This window comes from Molothrus ater, chromosome 3 (assembly GCF_012460135.2).
Source record: "Molothrus ater isolate BHLD 08-10-18 breed brown headed cowbird chromosome 3, BPBGC_Mater_1.1, whole genome shotgun sequence".
Taxonomy (NCBI): Eukaryota; Metazoa; Chordata; class Aves; order Passeriformes; family Icteridae; genus Molothrus; species Molothrus ater.
This window is the reverse complement of record NC_050480.2, coordinates 49,404,724-49,427,074: the sequence shown is the minus strand read 5'-3', so window position 1 is coordinate 49,427,074 and position 22,351 is coordinate 49,404,724. Positions and strand designations below refer to the sequence as shown.

The 22,351-nt window shown below is 37.8% G+C and overlaps 1 protein-coding gene across 6 annotated transcripts in view; it reads left to right on the top strand.

Moving 5' to 3' along the window:
- MAP7 (microtubule associated protein 7) overlaps positions 1-22,351 on the top strand; it is a 110,249-nt gene that overhangs the window by 61,305 nt on the left and 26,593 nt on the right. For 4 of the 6 annotated variants that reach the window (XM_036379539.2, XM_036379537.2, XM_036379535.2 and 1 more), the window contains exons 2-6: positions 665-733; positions 5,429-5,506; positions 13,575-13,738; positions 14,494-14,605; positions 17,962-18,072. In XM_036379539.2, coding sequence (XP_036235432.1) covers positions 665-733; positions 5,429-5,506; positions 13,575-13,738; positions 14,494-14,605; positions 17,962-18,072 — 534 coding nt within the window. The remainder of the gene's footprint in view (positions 1-664; positions 734-5,428; positions 5,507-13,574; positions 13,739-14,493; positions 14,606-17,961; positions 18,073-22,351) is intronic. The other 2 variants (XM_036379542.2, XM_036379540.2) reach the window with 1 other exon arrangement.

The following is a 22,351-nucleotide window of genomic DNA, read 5'->3' as shown; positions in this document are numbered from 1 at the left end:
CTATAGTGGAACAGCTGGGTACAAAGATGAGTAGTAAGATGAAAAAATCCTGGCATCTAATTTCTTGGTTTGTTGTTTTGTTTTTTTTTTAGTTAGAGATAGATGCTGAACCAAGGATATGGTTTTAATTTGAATAATAGTAATGAATCTTCTGGGTTTTTTTTCTTTATAAAGGGTTGTTGAAAGGGCATTCAGAACTCCGAAATTAGATCTTGTTCTAGGCTGGTAGGGGCCAATCAAAAGTCTGTTGCAAACAATGGGAATATTTCCTCAGTTATATTTCATTCAGGTCCCTAATAGTCCTCTCACCAGTCCTGCATTATGGATGTGTAATTTGTAAAGAAGTTTTTACCAGTATCTCATACCATACCTTTAGAAACCTGGGATCTGCAAGTCATCTTATAAGTCTTGTTAAAACACATTGCTCAAATGAAATCTTCTTGTGGCTCTTTCCTCAAGTTGAATTGGGAACTTGTATTGTGGCTTAAATGCTTTCTGCCTTTGGGTTTTTTTTAATGCAAAATGATGTAGAATGGCATTTAGGTGAAGTCTTGGAACAGTCTGATTTTAAAGGCAATACAGCAATATTTTAGTTTCAATATAATAAGGTGAGTGATCTACTACTAAGTAAAATGGTTAATTAATATCTTCTTCCTTATTTTAGCAACTGAAGGTTCTGAAACACAAGATAAGAAAGTCACTTCAGGACAAAGCAACGCTGGATCTAAACCAGGTATACCATTCCACATGCTCCATGTTTTAAGGCTGTTTGCCTCAATGGTGCATGGAAAACAGCTGTTGTCACAGAAACTAGTTCTAAAGTTTGTTGCTTTTGTACCTCACTTACTGTTTCAGACAAAACTGGTATCAGTGACTGTTCAGTTATATTTTAGAATAGCTTAGGAATGAGGGCTGGGAAGTGAGAAAAGACAACAGAAGCCACCGTATTTGCATCTGTGCTTGGACGAGAATTATGTGCTGTAGGCAAAGATTTGCAGCTTTGTATACATGTGCCTCTGTTCAGGCATTTCCTCACTTACCACAAAGCATGCCACATTCTGTAACATGCTCTATGCAGTGGGCAGATGTTTCTCATTACTTCACCATACCTCACGGGTACATTGTGTGGAATTAATTCACTGTTTGCTTACACAGTTGAAAATGTATGTGCTTAAAACCTTACTGTAGTCCTTGGTGTCATGGGTCTGTTCCACTTGCATGCTCAGACCAAGATCCAGAAGAGGACTCAGATATCTAAATTCTGCTTATGTTGCAATTCAGGTACCGAAGGTTAAAGAATGCAATTAGTAATGCTTGTGCTTAGATGCCTGGGAAAGGAGAGGTGCTTGTGGTGCTGAGGACCAGGCTCACTGTAACATCCCCCTTTCAGCTCCTTGACAGCCTGGCAGCTCAGTGACTGTTTTGTACTGACAGATTTTTCTCTATCACCAAAAGGGGTGCCTTGGCCTGTGTCCCCAGAGGGAAGGAATCCCAGCATTGTCTGTGTTCAGATCACACCTGGCATGCTCTGCCAGGCATGCTGGGTCCTGCACAGAGTGCAGGAATCATGGCTGCTCTCAATCAGATATACAGTGTTGGAAAAGGAGGAGAAAACAAAGGAGATAATATTACCTTTTTCCACAGCTCTTTGTGATGGACAGTGTTCAGTACTTGCCTTATTCTACAATAGTTTAATCCAGTTTTCACTTCTCAGGAGGCTGTCCTACCTGTTCCTATGTTCCCTTCATCTATGGTGGTGTGTAGAAGGAATCCAAAATTCTTGGGGCTGGAGCAAGGGAAGGCAGAATGGAGCTTATAATATGAGCCACAAAAACTGGTCATATTTACAACTATATATGACAATTGTTAATTTAGGAACTAAATTTCTACAAATACCAATTTTGCTTAAGAGTTTGTTGAGTCTTAGTTCTATAGAAGATTTGTAAAACTTGTTTTTTCCTTTTGTTGATTTGTAAAACTTGTTTTTTCCTTTTGTTGCTGTCTTTAGGGACAAAAAAACTATTGATGTTTCAGTGCAGAATTTCTGCAAAATATTGTTCACGGCTTCTAAGCTTTCAAAATTACCTATTAACTTATTAAAATGTATTTTGAACACACACTAAATGTTCTAAATATATGGACATACACTGTTTTCATAAGGAATTTAGAGGCTTAATTTCCAGCAGCAGGTACAAAACTAACTTCTCCTATGCAGAACTATGGCTTATTTATTCTCAAACATCCCTATCATACAAATGCTTAATTCTATGCCTGTTACATGAGTGGAAGGAAGTAGATTGCTGAGTGTGAGTTCCCACATATTGCAGCATTACCAGACTGCAACTTGCAAAGCAGGCATGTGGGTCTTCTGGAGTGTTGTCTCTTGGGTTTTGCATATGCCAAGTTGGCAATTATTTCTCTAAAAAATGAGAAATTATTGCAGGATTTGTTGCAGCTGACATTTTTCCCATTTCCTTTCACAGTAAGTTAAAGCTTATGGTCTGATGAGGAATATGAGCAAAAGAGAGTACAAAATATTTTGTTTGTTTGTCCTGGTATTCTTACTGAATAAGAAGAAATGCCAATCCCCCAGGTATTTGCCTGGTGGGTTTTTAATGAATAGAGATGTGAGAAATAAAATAGGGAGCAGTCCCAGTGAACTCTCTTCTTTTGCCACAGTTTGAAACTATCGATGATCTGCACTGGGGGTGCCAGCAGAACATCTGGATTCAGAATGCAAATGTTGGAGGTTGGGGTTGTAGCCAAACCATGAAGGATAACTTTGAAGACTTAGAGAAGACATTTTAATTGTCAGTGTGAGTCTTGCACTGATAATATGTGCTCCAGCTTCTAGCAGAGCAAATGCAATGATGGTCTGCTACAAAAGGTGTTACCCTCATCTTTGTACTAATATTGATTTAGCTCTTTGTGATCCCAAATGTATGCAGAATTGCTTGTTACTGAAGACACACACTCTGCATAGCCTGCAACTTAATGCGAATTCTTTAGGATTGTTCTAACATCCTGGGGTGTTGGGAGAGGGGCTGCTCTTGTGTGAACAATATCAGGTGTGTGATATGAAAAAAATAATTGGATATCTTCAAACAGAGTGGCAGAGGGCAACGTTAAAAATTTATTTTATACCTTCATTGCTTATAATTAGGAATTCTTAAGGGAGACCTTTTCAGTTTGCCTCTCCATGTAACCCTCCTGCCTCTTTGAAGAATTGTTGCTTCCCTCCGACAGGGAAATCTCTCTTCTCAAGAAAAGGAAAAAAAACCCCAAGTGGAAGGATATTCTGAAATAAGCAGGTTTCTACATTTTTCCCCAGTGCCTCATCATTTTCTGTCAACTCAATGTTACATTGACTTTGCTGACAGCCCTTGAAGGGAATCCTTGTTTTCCAGGGAAAATGTGCATTATTCCACAAGCACTAATTACTCATGCCACAGAAATTCATGTTTTGTGAACCTGGTGTGCCAGTCACCAGAGAGAAGGAATATTATTACCCTTTTGACCTGTGTCTGCATGCTGAAGGGACTGCGTGTGAGTCAGCGCGCTGCTGACATCAGCCAAACGCAGATGTACACCCTGCAGTGGGCAAATCTCTGCCAAGCCATGGCTGAGCACAGTGTCATTAATGGCAGCACTCTGGGCTAGCCAGCCAACATTAAAGTTTTGACCTGCAGCTGGGTGACAGATTACCTTTGCCTTTGCTGGTGACTTTTTCACTTGTTGTGCCCTTCATGGGGGCTGTCGTGCTTGAAGGTTCTCCCTGCCAACTGTGCAATGGGTTTGCTCCTTGCAGCTGTTACTTTGTATTGCTATTAGCACTCTTAATTGGGGCTCTAGTCTGACAGTAGTTGAGATAATAGTTTTTCACTGATTAGAGTTCAAGAGTAATTAAAGTGTGGTAGCTGTTGGTGAACAGGTTCACCCAAGAAATCCTGTCATTCTCATGCAGAAACCTCTGTTGGAGGATGAAATGCACATAATTTTTTAAAAATCTAATTCAAATATCTATTCAAAATTAGTTTAGCACAGCCTCACTTCAGGGACTTACTTTGCAAATATCTTTAACCTCAGTTTTATGACCCATTGTATTGTTTGCTAATAACTTTTTTCATAGGTATGCAGCCTGTACACAAGTAGGCTGAGCTCTACACGTTTTTACAAGTTGATTACATGTGTATTCACACCGAAGAGTGAAAAGGCTCTGTTGTCTTGTGTTCTTTCATGATGACAGTATTCGAAAAGCCCTTTATCTTAAAATACTTTAAAACTGAGTTCCTCTCAATACCAAAATAAATCAGACCATTTATTTATATCCAGAATTTTTTTTTATTTTTCTGTGGGTTTTTTGTTTATTGTGTTCTTATGCAAAGCAGACTTTTTCAGTGCTACTGAAAAAAACCCCATAAAATTAAGAGCTTTCCAGGTTTAACAGGACAGGCTGAGTAGGAAATTGGTTTTGGCAGCATGCTGAGATGAATTGCTAACTTGGATTTTGTTCCCTTTGTCTGGAACAGCTCCATTGCTGAGACTGGAAGTTGGATGCTAGCTGTTCAGCACTTTGTTGTCTTCCAGAACCATCATTGAGCAAGTGATGTTTTCCAACCAAACCTGAATTTTTAAAGTCAGACCTGGGCTCTGACACAGATTCTTCATGCTATCCTCAGTCTTACTGCTGTGATCCAAGCAGCCAGTTGCAGATAGTTGTGAAGTACTCATGTAGATAAATTTCAATCTACGATAGTTAAAGCTCTCATCTTACTTGACTCGTGTTATGCCAGTCCATGCATGTGATGCCTCACTGCCTTTAGTATATTTGCCAGAGTTTTTAACACATGGGCACATAAACATCTTTTGAGATCAATATCATGCTTTTTCCAGAGGCTCAGCCAGAACTGCTTTAGAACTACTAAGCCAAATCAGTGTTTTGGTTCAGCCTGTTTTGCTTGGATGTTGAGGTTCTTGTGTCATGATCTAGGGCTTATTAGCTGTTCTGAGGCAATATCAAGGGGAAGACAAAGCTTGATTATAATAGCCTCTCCTGTGGATGCATTTTGGAGAGACATTATTATGGAATAATAAACAGCATTTTTTCAAAATGCTCTCTAGAATTCAAGTAGTTTTAGGCTTGGAAACAATATAAAGTTTCTTCCTTGGTTTTCACAAGCAGTAGTCTTGCTGGGTATTTGCAGTCACATCTTAGTCTATTCTTTAGAAGTATTTTATTTATTAAAAAATAGGAATGCATTCTAATTACCAGTTTTCTGGGTTTTTTAAAATAAGATGTATTTCTCAAAACATTATCTATTTTGACAGAATAATTAGGGCTGTTTAACAGCCATTGTCCTTTAAGTTTGGGTTTGGTAGTATTTGATTTTATGCTGTGTGCCTAATACTCCGCTTTCTCCATTTGTAGATCATCCAACAGTACTAAAGGTTGATGACAGGCAACGGCTTGCCAGAGAACGGAGAGAAGAGAGAGAAAAACAGCTAGGTAAGGCCCCCTCTGGTGTTTGTTTGTTTGTTTGTTTTTACTGGACTGTCATCTGCATGCAGCATTATTGCCAGCTTACTTTTAGGGGCAGTCAGCAAAATGGTAGTGCTAGATTTGCAATAGTGTCATCCCAGATATGCTACCATATCTTTAAAGTAAATCTTTTAGTTCATCAGTACTGTATCTCTCACCTGTTCTATGAATGTGAATGAAAAGTCGGTGTTAAATCTGAAATCATGCAAGGGAACTTAGCTGTTGTAAATGGAATTTTGAGGTTTTGGGATATTTTATCAATTAAGATTAAAATTCTGAATACCATAAAATAGAATCGAAGAACATCTTGCCAATGTATGCTTTGAATTTTTTAATGTATATTTGGGGTACATTTTTCAGGTCAAACCTTTTGTAGGTATCAAATAGGTGTGCTCAATATCTTATGTCAGCCATGCCTGCATAAGTATAACACAGTTTGAGTGAATAGTGAAGGCTGTCTAACAAGTGACTACTGATTGGCAGTGTACTGAGTATGGTGGTGAGAGAATTAAGAATTATGTGAAGCCAAACTGGTGGCTTTCTGAACAACGTTTAAATGTTTGGCTGCCACAAAGTTCTGTGGTAATTGGGAAGTTGGGAAATAAAATTATTTCCTCTTTTTTATGTGTTTACTCTGATTTATTTCAATGCTGAATTGTTCTAAGGGCTTGAGAAACAGAAGTTCTTTATTTCCCATTTCCAACTTCTGAAAGTTTATTGAACTATATTGTAACTCCAGCCAGAATTATGCTGCTTCTTCTAACCTGAAGAGCCATCATTAAGTGTCACCTAGGTCTTGATAGCATTTATATCCTCCCTTGTTTACAGCACCTTATAACATTGCAGTAGCCATGCATGAATCACTAGGATTGTTTTGGAGAGGAAAAGGAAAGCTTTAGTTTTGGCTTGCTCAAGGGGTAACATGACGGGATGTTTGATAATCCCTGAAAAGCTGCTCCTGGAGTTGAGGTTGATGGTATGTGTGGGCTTAGTTTCTTCAGGTTTCAGAGCAAATGGATGTTACTGGCCCATTTTAATTAATTATTCACATATGATGGTTCCATGTCTTGAATTTCTTTTTTTCTCAGGTTTTATCATTGTATAATAACAATTCTTTAGTCAAATGGAAGAGAAAGATACTTTCCTTGAATTCAACTCAACTCTGATTTTTCTAGCTATTGATAAATGAGTATTTATTACCAGAAGGACATGACTTCTGTTGATAAATGTGCTATTTTGTGTGATGTGTTTTAAAAGCAACATCAAAGCAACATCAGGAGTTTTTGTAAGTTGATGTGGAATCCTTCATTTCCACATGGGAGAGTTTTGCATGTCCCTGTGATGTCTGAGTGTATTGTGTGTTGTTGCTTGGAGGATTATTTTGAACTAACAAGAAAATTGAAAGTTGCATTGTACTTTCATCTGTATATTTGTCTGCTATGATTTAGTATGATTTAGGAGCTGTCTCTTGAGGTTTGTGTTCCAGTACAGCAGAGCAATGATTTTTGCAACAGCGTGTAACTTTTTCTTTTTTTTTTTTTAGTGCATTTAGTGCAGATCCTAGATAATCAGTCACTCATGTCATGTGAACCACAGCAAAGAAATTCCTAAGCTGTCTCTCTTAAACATTAGGTTGTATAATATTGTTACATAAATGTGTCTTGCTGAAAATTAGAGTTGGATTTTGTTAATACTGGGACATCAGCCATGCAACAGTAAAGCAACTGAAGGAAGGAATTTTAATTTTTTTCAATAGAATTATGTTGGATTTAAACTTAATTCCTTTCCTTTTGGTTCAGGGGATCTTTCAGGTTTAGCAAAGACTTCTTGTTATACAGAAGTTGAGAATTTCAGTCCTACATCAAATAAAATTATTCTTTGTTCTAAAAAAAGGAAAGGACAGTGTTCAATTCTCTAGGTGTAGAGCTGATAGTAATTTTGTTTTGTACTTTCAGCAACTTAACTCCTGGAGGTCAGGAAAATTAAGTTGTTGACCCTTCTGTTAAGAACTTGTGGAGTACCACTTTAATAAGGATTATATTTATTTATTGGGCAATATTCAGTTATTAAAGAAGAGTTGATTTAAGACCATTTTTCTTTCCCCTTTTTTTACTCTCAAGTTCTAATTTTTTTCAAGTTCCACTTTGGCTTTCCTCTGGTGGATTGGCATGTGCTCTGAACTCCTGAGGATTTCTTTGCACCTGGAAATAGTATTTTAGCAGCCTCAGACTTCTTAGCACACTTGGGTTTCTAAGTCTCGTTTTTAATGAGTGCTTGGAGAGTAGGAAATGCTATCATTTTTGTCTGAATATATATATATATATATATATATATATATATATATAGAGCACATATATGCGTTGGGACTGTCGGTATCTTGTCGGTATCTGCTGTTTCTTGAGGATCATGTTGAGCCACCTAATGGAAAAGATTAAAGAAGCTTCTACAAAAAATGCCCCTTTCACCTTTAGTATATTCATGTTTTCTTTTGGACTTTTCTTTAGGTAACCTAGAAGATACACAGGGACACAATCAGCAAATCACACCATCAAAAAGTGATTGTTTTAGTTTCTTCACTGTAGGAAAGGCATTGCTTTTGAAATGCCATCCCAACACTTCTAAAATATTAATTCTTTGACTTTTTTTTTTGTAGTTCCTTTTGCATGACTAAAGTTGTAACAATTTCATGAAGGGTTTTCTGCTTCAATCTTTTTAATCTCCTAACCATTTGGTAATGTGTGTTTTGCTGATATCACATTCAGGCCTTAAAGGATTATTAGGGTGATCTTGATTTTCTAAGTAATGCTTCCAGAGTTGTCACTTGCTCTTTAGTAACCATGTTTTCATTTTTGTGCTTTTTCCAGCAGTGCTCGTTCCCATAGCACCTGTGCATAAAAGTTAACATCTGTCCTTTAAAATAAAGATATCAGATCTCTCTATGCGAGACTAAACTAACCCTCTTGAATTGTGCGAAATGGAAATCCCAAGAGAGGCAGTGGTAGGTCAAATGGCTCTGTTCCTGGAGGCTGGAGCAAAGGGAGCTATCACACTCTGGCTCCAGCTTGGCACTTACACATGTCAGGCTGAGCAGCTGTGTTCTGGCCCTGAATGTTGAGACAAACATGTTGGAACTGACTTTTTATGAATGCAGCTATGGTAGATGGCTTGCTCAAACTGGAAAACATTACTGAAAATTGCTGCTTTTTCATCATGTGGATTTTACCCTTATCTGCTGTAATGATTGTATCTGTACTGCCAAATTAACAGTGTTGAAGAGCATTTCTGATGCTAAAACTTAATTGTTCTTACTATAAAGCTGTTATGATCGATCCTGGCAGGGTGTTGGCTCCAGCCAACTAGCTGTCTGCTTGCTGATACCCAGACAATGTTTGGGAATCAGCTGGGAAGGTCCATGGGCTTTTCTGCATGTGCAGATTAAGTGCTGTTACCATTTTGGAGGGTAGAAGTTTAGTAACAGAGGAGAAAGTTAGTCTTGCCAGTTAGTCTCTGTTTCCTCCCTAACTGGAAAGCACAGACCTGGTCCTCCTTAACTGGAAAGAAAAATCAAAATGTGTTTTTCAACGGGGAAAATAACTGGGGTGTTAAAATGGATTTCATTCTGGTAATTCTTAGGTGGTGGCCTGGCAAAGAGGAAGAATTTTCTTGTTATTACTTAACAGTATCTTGGTCCCTGATTCTTTAGAAAACTGAGTCTCACTTTTTTGAGTCTCTCTTCTGTGCATGTTTTATCTACGATAATCCTGCTTGAAGTCTGATCTTTTTTTAATCAGAATTATGATCCTGACAAGGACACGTGGTTAATTTAGTTTCTGGTGTTGGGAACAAAAGATGGTAATACTGCTTTTTGACTTAGCACACTTCCTTAAATAAAGAGTGATTAATCTTAGTTCTTAGAATATGTCTGAGTTTCAGTTGGCTAAATTCATTAAATTCTTAATACTTACAATGCATAAGCACTAAAGTAGTATTTTAAACATCACAGTAAGTGATCTCTGGGATAATAATTACATTAATAAAAATTACAATTTTTTTTCTGTGAGTAAATTCCTTCTGGCCTGTTTTCTTCCCTGGCACTTGGGGGCAGAACTTTATCCAACAGAAAGAAGCCTCACAGAAATTGGGAATCATTGACCCTAGCATATGAATAATTTTGGGATCTCCTTGGATAATTTGAATGTTAAAAGGGTTTATAAGACAAGAAAACAATTTTTAAGGAAGAATAGTTTAAAAACTTACGTGATAAATGTCCCTTGGAGCGTGGTTACTGGGGAAAGGTTGGCTTAGAGAATCTCACATTACTTCACCTTTAATTACAGCTCTGAAGTTCACCTTCTAATTTGTTCAGTCAGCCACTTCTGTGTAATGTCCCCGTTTTTAGGTATGGTTAAAGCATCACTGATCCATTTTACTACTAATGCAGCAAGGGGGCAATCACAGCCTCAGTGCAGAGCTGGCAGTGAGCAAAGGTGAAAGAGCAGTCAGAGGAGAAAGCTGTTGCTGAGGTCGGTGCTGTAAAGTTGGAAAAGATAAAGGCTGGAAAGCTTGACAAAGACTGTAGGATTTTGGCTCAGGTGAGCTGTCCATCTGAGGTGGATTCAAAAGGCAGACTGAGAAAGCATGGTGGATAGACTGATCTGCCCTTGTATAGGTGGTAAACCAAAAGAAAAAGGACTGAAGGGAAGAGACAGAAAAAGAGAATCTGGGGGCACATTCTTTGCTTCACAGAGATAAACAGAAAATAAAGGCTTTGATACCTAGTGCATGCTCCTCCTTCCCTCACTGCCTAAAACCCCTGCAAAGAATCATTCTAGTATGTGTGGCTGGGGAAAGAAACGACAAAATTATTTCCAAGAAAGAAATATGCAAGTTTTGTAGCCAACATCTTCCACATTACATTAGTTAATTCCAGTGTAAAATTTATTGGTTTCAAGTCTTATGTGTCTCTTAATATTGGAGTGTCTCTTTCTTGATTGACCTTGTTTTCTCTTGATGTTATTCACTTCAGAAGTGTCAGAAACACAGCCTTAATTATGTTGCTTTGTAATCTGATCCAGCATTCTAGTTTGCAAACAAGCAGAAGGTATTCAACAGCATGTTTAGGGCTCAATTTCTAAATCCTGTTTTTATGCTCTAATTTTATGTCCTTGTATCACATGACTGTGTTCAAATATATTGATTGTATTAAGGAATGGAATAGAAAATGGATCAGGCTGTGACTTTTATTTGTACTTTCCAGCTTTAATGTAATTGTTCCAATGGAATTTAAGCTTTCATCATGCAGGTGCTACTGGAATGGTGACCAGACTTTGCTCGAATGAATCTTGCACATTGTCATACAATATGAGGTATTACAAGGGAGAGAAAGATCATGAACCTTAATGATGCTCAGGCCTGAGAAAATGCTTTTTTGTTGGACTATACCCCCAGTGGAGTTCTGTGTTGGCTTAGCACCAGGCAGAGCTCTTGGCACAGTTTCTGGAGACCCCATCATAGAAGCTGGTATTCTTCCCTGCCACATCCTCAAATTGGCTGCTCTTTCAGGTTGATGAGTCCTTTTAGAGATATCTTCAGTTTCCTGTAGGCTCATCTGCTGATTCTTTCTATCAGCAAGGCATTTGATGCTGTGCTTCTAGAAGCACACCTGTGTATCCAGAATAGAGCTTAATATATTTTTTAAATATTTTTTTATGTTAGAGCAGAGGTCTAAAGAGTAAACTTTTTACTCTACAAGACAATTTTTTTCCTATCTGTTTGGGGTGGCAGGAAAATGTTTCTGAAAATTCATAAAGGGGGACATAAGAATGAAAGAAAAATATTCTAGACTTCTTATTTTTCCTGAAGATATCCTTATATATCTAAGGACACTAACTTATGTCCCTGTATATTCCTACCTTATAGCTGACCAAAACTGAGCCCTTAAGTTCATAGAAGAATGTCAGTAGTGTGTGCAGGAAGAAGTGTAAACAAAGCAGATGTTCTCCTTTGACTCTCTAATAAGATAAAATGCAGGAATTGAAAATTGAAAAAAAAATAGAAGTAGTTAAGATTATATCTCTATCTGTGAAAAAGTTAAATTAATGAAAATAGATATTACACTTGTTTCAGCAAACAGATGTATCATAAATCATACTTTCGTGTACTTGTTAAATACTTGGTCCAAGCATAAAATTAGTAACTTCCTCATGTTAGCAGGTGGGCACATATTTTCTTCTGTCTTTTGCCTGTAGTCTAAAGGTGGAAAGATGTAGCTTTTTATTTGTTTTGAATCAGATCTATTATTTTTGTTAAAAGTTATTCCAGCCGAACACATCCATTTGCCTGGATTAATCCATCACTAATGCTTGTTTCTGTTATTGAGCTGTCTTGCTGTATCACAGAAGTGTGATTTTTATCACCCCTTCTCAGAGAAGCAGAAAGATGAAGATAAATGTTCTGTCCAGAGGTCCAGCATTCTGATTGTTGTACCAGAACTAAGAACGTGCCTAAATATCTTTTTAGCCTCTCTCTTCTTGAATTTAGTCTTAAAAGTTCAAATGTCCTATTTTCATTGCTTTTTCTAAACAACATGACAGACTGAATCCTATGGAAATCACCATGAACAGTGTCTCAAGAAAGTTTAGCCATTTGCATTAATAAAAGCAAGAACAAATAATCTCCTTGTCTTTTATAGGCAAATTAATATTCCAGTGACATCAGTTAAGAAAGCTGTTGAGGTTTTGTTGGTTTTTTTTTTTCTTTTTGTAATTTATTAATTTTCAGTAGACCACCAAAGAGCTTTTTTGTGCTGGGTTCCCATTGTAAGCATATTCCAGGCACAAAAGAGCCAGCTCATCACAGGATCCGTGGAAGTCTTGTGGCTCACAGCAGCAGCTCATCTTGATATGATCAATAGAGTCTGTACATAAGTGACATATTCATTAAAAGCTGACATGCTACAGCAAGCTGGATTTTCATGAGATATATGCAATTATGTTTTTAGATGCCCTTAGCTCCTTCAAAGATAATGGATTTTTCAAGTCTTCTGCAAAAGGGTTTGACTGAGTTCCAGTTTTGAACAACTACATTGTTTGGGTTACTTAGTGTGTTCAGGGTCTAGGTTACAGGATGTATACACTGGGTTTGGGGTTTTTTGTGGTAGGTTGGTTTGCTTTTGTTGGATTTTGGTTTTTTAAATTAATTTTTGTACCACTGTAGTGAAAGGATTCTTTAAGTCTCTAGAGCATTTCCTGTGTGATGGTAGCACTGACTTAGACTGCAAACATACAATGTTGCATAAGGGAACAATCTAGGTCCACTCTGGGTCGCAAAGCTTTCAAGACACCAGTGTGGAGAGATCCAGAGTATCATCAGTGGTTTCATGTGGACTTCGGTCTGAGCCTGCATCTACAAAATTAATGAAAATTCAGACCCTGATAGGGAAACAAATTGGTCCTGTGTAGGGCTTCTTGATTTATCTTGATTAACTCTTCTGAAACATGTTGTTTGAAGCTGTGTATAAGTGGAATTATGTGACAGATTAATGTTTACCTTTAGACTTCTTCGGTGGGTAACTTCTTTTGTTGGTCCAGGTGCTAGAATTGTTATTCCATCCACTTCTATCATAAGAGATCTGTATTGATCAATAAAGGTGAAAGTTCTGATAGTTTCACCTCTCTTTTTACTGGTTTTTTTCAGTAAAATATTACAGAGAATTAGCATGGTTTATATAACATAAGTTTGTTCACATGCATCTGACTTCGGTATTTAGGCATTTTAAGCTGGCAAAAAATTCTGTCTTCCATGAAGAAACTGTCTGCTCAAATAACTGTTGGTAATTCATGATAAGTATATTGAGATTACATAAAATCAGTGTGTGACCAGGGTATGTTTTCATACATGAGGAGAGGTAAGGATATTATGTATCTCTGAAGAAAGAGAGTTCAAAAGGCTTTCCATTTACCTTGGTTATTCAAAATGTATTAAGACTTCATTACATAAAGCAAGTTAATACTTTTATTTCCCATTTTTCTCACAGCTGCAAGAGAATCCGTCTGGTTAGAAAGAGAAGAGAGAGCACGGCAACATTATGAGAAGCACCTAGAGGAACGTAGAAAGAAGCTAGAAGAGCAGAGACTAAAGGAAGAGAGAAGGCGAGCTGCCGTAGAGGAAAAGCGAAGGCAGAAACTAGAAGAAGAGAAGGTAAGAACGAATGTCATGAAACAGCTTTTCAACTTCTCTTGCCCTAAGGTACAGTACTATCAGCCTTTTTCTCTGAGAGCTGATGTAGACAATGCAACGTGAGCCATGGTCAGTATGACAGTGTGTGTGGAAGGATTTTAAGCCTTACTTGCACAGGTACTGCTTCTGTTATGAATCAAATGCAGTGAAGTTGAGCCTGCCTGGATTACTGTGTATGGCACTGTGCAAACTCATGCAGAAAAACAATTTGGGTCAGGTTTGTATGGTTATCTGTTAATTCTTAGCCATTCAGTTTAAGGGTAGTTAAATATAAGTTGCCCTAAGAAAACCTTTTCAGAAATGAGTGTGCAGTGAAATATGCTCTTGGCTGATTTGTCTCCCAGTTAAACTGGGAAGTATGGGCAGTGTGATCCTATCTAAGCCACCTCATCCTTGTGGGTGTTGTGTTTCCTATCTCTCCCACTCTTCTGGTATTTAGTACATGGGAAGTAGCACTAGGGTGTGTTTGTGTAGTGGTAGGGCCACTTAAACAGATCTTACCTTTTCAAAATTTCATTTAATATTCTAACTTATTTATGGCTTACTTGCTGCTTAATTTTGTTTTAGTCTGTGTGTTTTAAGTAGGCAGCACATAAGCCTAAAGACCTAAGATGCCTACTTGGTATTGTCCATGTGATGGAGGGTAGCAGGGTTTGATAAGAAAATAAAGTTAAGAACCCAGTAGTATCCAAATGTGTTATCCTGTTGTACTCAAGGAACGACATGAAGCTGTTGTACGTCGCACAATTGAAAGAAGCCAGAAGCCAAAACAAAGGCAAAACAGGTGGTCCTGGGGAGGAGCACTGCACAACCGCATTAATAACACAGGTAAAGAGGGAGGCTTGCTTTGCTTGCCAGTTTCCCTTCCCCGCCAGTCAACTGGAATTTACATTTCTCCTTCTGAAAGGAAGGATATTTCAGTGTATGTTAGTTTGAATTCTTTTCTCTTGGTCCTATTATTGCTAGCAGTGGCATGTTTGTGACATTCTTGTGTAGCAAAAAGGTAACAAGGAGAAAGAAATATGAACAAAAGTTACAGCTTCTTTTGGGAGTTGACTTATTCTGGAACTACCTTGCTACAGCTTCTCGCTCCTGCTGCTTTGCTGTTGTTCGTTTGTGTGTATATATATGTGGGTGTGCTTGTGCTGTGTCAATCTTGTGATATGAGCTACTGTGGCAAATGCTAGCTTTGTGCCTCTATAAGTAGGTCTGGTGGAAATGACCAAATACAAGACACAATGGAGGAAAATTGTTCTTTGCAATTAGAGATCTGTGCTGTGTACTGAAATTTGGGGAAATAGAAGTCCCTTTTCTTCCCCTAAAGATTGGCAAATTAAGTTTAAGTGAATTTTAGCTATATGCTTTTCCACCCAAATATCTTCTCTAACTTAATCTGCCAATCATTAATGTGTATATGCCCTGTTCACTGTGAATCAAATCTCCCAAAAGAGAACTTTTCCTTTACTTCTTTTAACAGGAAGTGATCCTTTAAGTTCTTTTCTTCCTATTCTAATTTCTATGTGTCTAACCTCTCATCAGGGGAGGAAAAAAAGTTGAGAAAAGAATGCTCTGAAATCTTTGTCATATATAATTTCAGTAAACAGTTATTTTTCATAAAAGGTTACTTTTTTGCTTAACTTTGTATAACTTATTTGATTTTTATTTTATTTTCTGTGAAAAATCATTGTCTTGCGTTCTGTCCCTAGGTTATTATTTTGAATCATCATTCACCTTTCTCGATTTAGCAGGCCTGGAGCACCACTTCAAATCTCTGGGTGGTGCTAGAAAACCTGGTACATAATGCTGTGGTTTGTTATTCCTTCACCTGTAGCTAGTTCTCAGGAAGTGAGATCATCAGTAACTAAACCACCCTCATGTAGTTGCAATGCATGCTTAACACCATGCTGATAGATTAGAACTGTTAGTACCAGATTTTTCATTATTATTTATTTTTCTGGTGGAGAGTTACTGCTGGCTGACTCTAAAGATTTGGCACAATTCACTGAAATGAAGCATAATATTCTATCTGCTGGAATTCAAGGAGAGCAAATTTGAATATTTTGTTATTGTCTAAAACCCTTTTGGCATGTAGGATTTACAATTTTGCACAAGAACACAGACACATAACCAGCTGCGTTGGCTGTTTTGTTGCTCATGGGTATTTTAATTCCTTTTTTTTTCTTTCTTTTTTGGTTTTTTTTTGGATAAAGAAAGCAGCAATGTTCCAGGCAATGGATTGCATTTGGCCTATTCTACATTTATAGGATTCGTATTGCCAACACTTGTATGCAAATCCTTATGCTGAATGTCATTCATTTAAATAAGGTTCATTGACACGAGAAATGTTGTCATGCCTAACAACAGAGGTGATTTTCAATATTGTCATTTGTCATCTTCAGAAAGCCAGTTTATGCAGTACATCCTTTCTACCAAATATAGAAGCTTTATGGCTGTACTGATACACTGTGTAGTTTCTCAGTGGCAGATTATACATGAGATCAAGATCCTCATCCTGTTCCCACAAATATTCCTGTTCTCAGGAAGCCTGAACATAGTGTGTCCAGTAGTGACTTGCACAGGGCATTCTCCAGTTTACCCCATAGATCAATTTGGGATCATCTTGACAGCCTACAGAGGTCTTTTTCTTAGTTACAACATTTAGCTTTCTCCTTTTTAAAACCCATTTCTGAGTTTTATTCCCCTCCCAGTATCCAGTCTGCCAGTTCTATGCCCTCACCAAGTCATTCTAACATTAAAGTTAGCAAATAATCACATGGAGTAAGGAGAATCTTTCTTCAGTCCAAAAGTTATAGTGGATCCTATATAGTTCATAGATCTGGGGAGAATTAAGGTATTTTTCATAGACTCTATTTCTATGAAATTTTTTCACAGACTCTATTTCTATTATTTTTTTTTCATAGACTCTATTAAAAATTCTGTGAATTTTTTTGTACACAGTGAGTATAGTTTAATCTATTGGGACAGAACGGGTAAATACAATCTTAATACACTTGTCACAAATAAACAGTGGCAAATAATATTTCAGCAGCAGCATCCTTAATGCTGTCATTGTCCTGAGTTTGTATCTGCTTTGCAAACAGTGTAGGGACACATTTTTGGACACACAGACTATGAATCAGCAGAGCAGTTAGGCATGTGCTCAAGCCTCATTGCATTTCAGCATGGTTGAGTGCTTTGCTGAGTCGTGCTGAGGTTCAGTACATGCTAAAACGTAAGCAAAAGCAGATTTGATTCTCACAGCATCTTTTGGATCTCAGATTTGCAGATGAAAATTTGTAACGGGGAATGTGTAGTTGAAGCACGGAGCTTGGAGCTCTTCTTGTTTGGGGGGTTTTTTGAGAGAGAGAAAAGGGACACAGCAAACTTTCTGTGGCACACATAGGCACAAAGAGTGTGCAGTCTCTATTCTTGAAGTAACCATCACCCCCTCAGCAGGACGCAGATGCTGACTACAACAGTTGTGCAAACGATGCAATACCGCTCTAAAATGTAGAGAAACTGAAATCAAATTATAAATTTTTCGTGTTATGTATGCCAAGTAGGTGCATTACAAGTCCTTTCCACAGAGGCTGATTTTTTTATATCTGCTAAGGTGTGTGCTGAGCTTGGATTTTCAGCACTCTGAAAATAATTCTGGTAGGTGGTTTAGAACTTACACATAACTGTGGGATTTTTAACTAAATCTTTTAATTTCTTTTGTGCTTACTCTTACTTCCTTTGTGCACTAATATTCCCTTAATCTTTCAGCATGCCATTGCCACAATATTGACCATCTGCCTAGTAACAGTGCCCTGTCACCTTTTATTCAGATGGCAGGGTGGTGTTTTAGTGAATAACTTTGTGTTTCCAAGCATCTTAGTCCTTCCATGAAGCTTTCTATTCTAAGTTGTGAGTAGAGATTTTCTGACAATATTGAAAGTCTTTAGATTGCAACCCATTGAGTGATAATGAACAGAATGTTTTACACATTTGAAGCTTAAATTGTGTTGTGCCTAGTCTTTGAGTCACCTGTACAACGTCTACTGAGAATTCCATTCTATTTTGGAAGTTCTTGTGGTAGAGCAGGAGTGACCTTAGTCCTGTTTTCCTCCTCCCACTAGTGAGCTAGGAACTTGCACTGTTGCATGTGGGCTGTCAATTAGCATTATCTCCATTTGTTTTAGATCGAGACAGGCGGTCTGTTTCAACAATGAACCTTTCGAAACATGTTGATCCAGTCATAAACAAGCGGCTCTCCTCCTCATCTGCAACATTACTAAATTCTCCAGACAGAGGTACAGTTTTGAAGAAAAAAGCATTAAAAGAGCAGCAAGAAAGAATGTTCTATACTGATGTATTACTTTGCACATAAAACAAGCTTCTGAAGTCATTTTCTGTACTTCATCTAAGTGGTAGTGGAAAGACTTCAAATGTGACAAGTAAATGGTTGAACATTTTTTCCTGTGAGAACAAATAATTCTTGTTTTTTAAAACAAGAGAACTTACCTAAACAATCCTACTTTAGCAAATGATAAAAGCAGTGCTTCTGTCAGGTTTTTAGTAAATGAGGTACAACTATTGAAAGAATACATCACTCCATAGTGCATGCAATCATGTGTGACCTTTTATTTGCATTAGACCATTTTGTCATTATTTTGTTTTCCTTTCTTTTTTGGTAATAGCTCTTGAATGTCGAAGAACATGTTGCATGAAGCTTTCAAGCAGTTATTTTATTACATTTTCTGATTTTATTAGCATTTTGGTTATTTTTATGGAAGAGGTGTGGAGGTGTGGATGTTTTTCATATTGTCTGTTTATTGAATTTTTGTGTCCAGTTATTTCTCAAAGATTGCTTCATTTCAGTGTACATTTTTGATGTTTACAAGTCTGAAAAAAGACAAACCATCAAGCTTTTAAAAATTAACATAGCTGAATTTCTGCTGCTGTTCTGAAGACTTATGAGATTGAAGCATTGAGCTTACAAGTTTTATAAAAGAATGTCTCTTGTGTAACTTGTGCAAAGAGCTTTACAGTAAAGTACTTGGTAGGGATTTTTTTTGTCCTCTACTGAGTTCTGTCCCATTTCAATCCATAAAATTATTTTTAAAATTTTTTTTAATGGACTTTTTTAGTTGAGTTGTCTGGTTGATGTCATTATTTGTGTGTCTTAACCAAGTTCCAAGTTTGAGTGAACATGTTTATCTGGTTGATTTGATGAGCCATGTTCATCTTAGGGGGCAAACCTAGTCGTACTGTCTGGTAACTTGTAAAAAATACAGTATTACCTTAGGAAATAATTTATTCCTAAGCATTAGTTATTTCTTGCTCTAAATGTTGAAATCCAGTCAGTTTTAACTTTATTAGCTTTTCAGGTGTGTAAATTTTTTCAAATTATTGCTGTTCTTTGCCGGATGCTTTTTTTGAGGAAGGATCTTGGTGAAGTGGGCAGGTGAACAGCAGCAGGCATTAAGTATGAAGGATAGTCTCTTATGGACTGTAACACAGTGTTTTAGCTTCTGCCACCCATTTCAAATTCAGGAGAACTTAAACAGCATACTAGGCAGTCTAATGGTAGGGAAAAAAAAGGAATATGGAAGTGATGGCCATCTGTCAAAACGTTGAGGCATTTTTGCTTGGCATTTTTACTAAAACAGCATGGAACCCTTTAGGAGTCTCTTGTGACTTTTTCAGGCTCCAAGACAGAAAGTAAATGCAAATGCTAGAAATGCTTTTTCTCATGCAAAGTCAGATACCTAAATCTAGTTGAGCCATGTATCTGGAGAAGTGCCACTAGTCTCTCTAGTGGCCTCAGCCTCTTAATGCAGATGCTTAAAGGAAGGCTGTGACTGCCTGCTCCCCATTTCACCTTCCAGAGGGCACCCAATCACCACACTCTGTGATACAGACTCCTACCTGCAAAACAGTGAGCTGGAGATAAGGATGATAAGCTTACCTACTAAGTGGCTTATAGCTGTCAACAAGAACTTGTCATCTGTTGTGCAGCACCTTTTTATCATTTGAAGGGCAATTTTTATTTTTTTTTTTGTTTTGGTGCAGCAAAAGACAAAAGTTTTCATTAACTAATTGGCTAAAAGACTGGTTGATGCCATTTCAAGCATTGTATTGCTGTATAGCTCTTTATCACAGTTGTACAATCGGGCAGCTAGAACATGCTTCTCATGCTTTTATGTTACTGTAGTTAGTGAATAGTTGAAACTGTAACAGAACATGAACACACATTCAAGTGGAGAAAACTGCTGTTGACCAATAGATTTTGGCAGTTCTGCTCTTTAAGGAGAGCTTAGCAAAGGGATACTATTTTTCATGAGGTATGAGTTACATACTTGAATTTTTGGAAACTTGCACCCTAGTTGTTTTCCTCCCCTTCTCTGCAGTGATTTTTCTTTCAAGAAGATGATTGTCTCAGTCACTGCATCACTGTTTTCTGCAACCGTTGTAGAAGATATTCAGGGGCTTCAGTATTGTTTCCTGTAGAAAGAGCAGTTTCCTCCTATGTACTCTTCACCATATTGTGTATGTGTATAAGCAAACACCACATGTATCAATGAGAGTCTCCTTCGTGGTGCTCATCAGAAGGCCTGTTAAATCCCTGCCTCCCATCTGTTCCTACAGCTAATCAAATGCTGCTGTTTGCTTACTTGCAAATTATTCTGCTGCTGCTAAGACAACTTTCCAGTATTCAGGTTGTATATCCTGAAGACAAGTACAGGTGATTGTAACCAATTTACTTTGCCAGCACCCTGCAACTTTGTGTGTTTTTTAGTTACAAGTTAGGTTGTAAAGATCTTTAATCTGTCTAAAAATAACCTGCTTGTGGCTGGGGGTAAGGGTACTTCCTTGTACCAGTAAGCCTATCATAAATGTGCTTCCTGTGTGAAAATGGAGCAATAAAAGCTGAGAGACTTGGGCTTGTTCAGGCTGGAGAAGAGAAGGCTTCAGGGAGACTTTACAGCAAAAGGGTCCTCCAAGAGAGCTGGGGAAGGACTTCTTACAAGGACATGTAGTAATAGGACCAAGAGCTAATTGCTTCAAAATGAAAGGTTTAGATTGGATATTAGGAAGAAAATCTTCACTCTGAGGCTGGTGAGATAGGTTGGAGGAGGCAGGTGGAACAGGTTGCCCATGGAAATTGTGGATGCCCAAGGTCTAGCTAGATGGGGCTTTGAGCAACCTGATCTAATGGAAGGTGTCCCTGCCCATGAGAGGAAGGTTGGAACTTGATGATCCTTCAGATCCCTTCAAACCCAAACCATTCTATAATTCTATGAAATAGCCCTATTCTATGAGTGATAGCTTAACACATCATGAGAACAAAAAATACTGCTTCCCCTTGTCTGTCAGATGGTTTGTAAGACTAATTCTTGAAAATATCACCCTGAGGCATTAAAAACAAAAAGAGCAAGAAAAGAAACCCCTGACCTCATTGTCTTAAAGTTGATATTATTATTCTGGGATGTTCTTTGTTTGGTATTCAGTTTTGCTCCAGTGTGGTTTAGACACCAAACTGAAGCTGTTCAATGCATTTAGATATTAATACTCTTGTAGTTGGAACCCAGTGGGGGAAAGTTTGTCTGTTCTAGGTGAATGGTGGAGCTAATCTGTTAAAATATGTATTGAATGTGTGAAGTGTGATGCTTTCAGGTAGCTGTGCATTTGGAAAATTAATTATGTGATGACCCTGGCCCACAAAGCCAAGGTGCATCTGAACAAACTCTGATCTACACCCATTGCAGAGAATCAGGGTGACTTCACTCCAAGGTCCTGGCTAAAATTATTTTGACATCTCGAACCAGGCCTATTACTTATATGGAGAAAGTAGTTTTTGGTTTTAATTCACTGTTGTACATGTCAACTAACTCACTCCCAAACACTGCCTGAGTGCTTCAGTTGGATGCTGTGACACGTGATTGCTTCTAATAGGGGATGTGGATACAAGCTCCCCTGAGTTAGGGCCTAAGATAATTAAACCATACTCATCTTTAGGGCAAGGAATATGAAATATGTGAGACATGGCAGGTGAGACATTGGTGTTCTAAATCATCAGTCTCTTAGCTGTGTCCTCTTGAGATTATTTCATCTCTGGAAGCTTATATAAGCTTATATAGTGACGTAAGGCCTGCAGCTGGCCCACAGGGCTGTATTTACATGGTAACATTCACTTATCATGTAAAGATAAATGCCAAGAAATGGATAGTGTATATAGTACTGGTTTACTGGCCTAAAATATCGAGGATTGCTTTCTGAAGTTGTGTGATCTTTATGCTAAACTATGGTAGAAGAGTTCTCCAAACTCATCCACAATAATACTTGTGAGCCTCACCTACTAAAGCCTGAGACCACAAAAAAGAATCTGTTGTCTTGCAACAGTAGCTTTAAACAGGGATCATACTGAGCATGGGGCCTGGAGATGAGAGGAAGCAAAGGCTTTGCCATTGCTGCATCCAGTTTAATGGTAGCTCTGTGATTTCTACATTGTTAAACTGCAAGCTTAATGATAATGTGTGTGCTGTAATGGAGGTCTCTGTAGGGTATTTTGTGTGTCTGTATGATCTC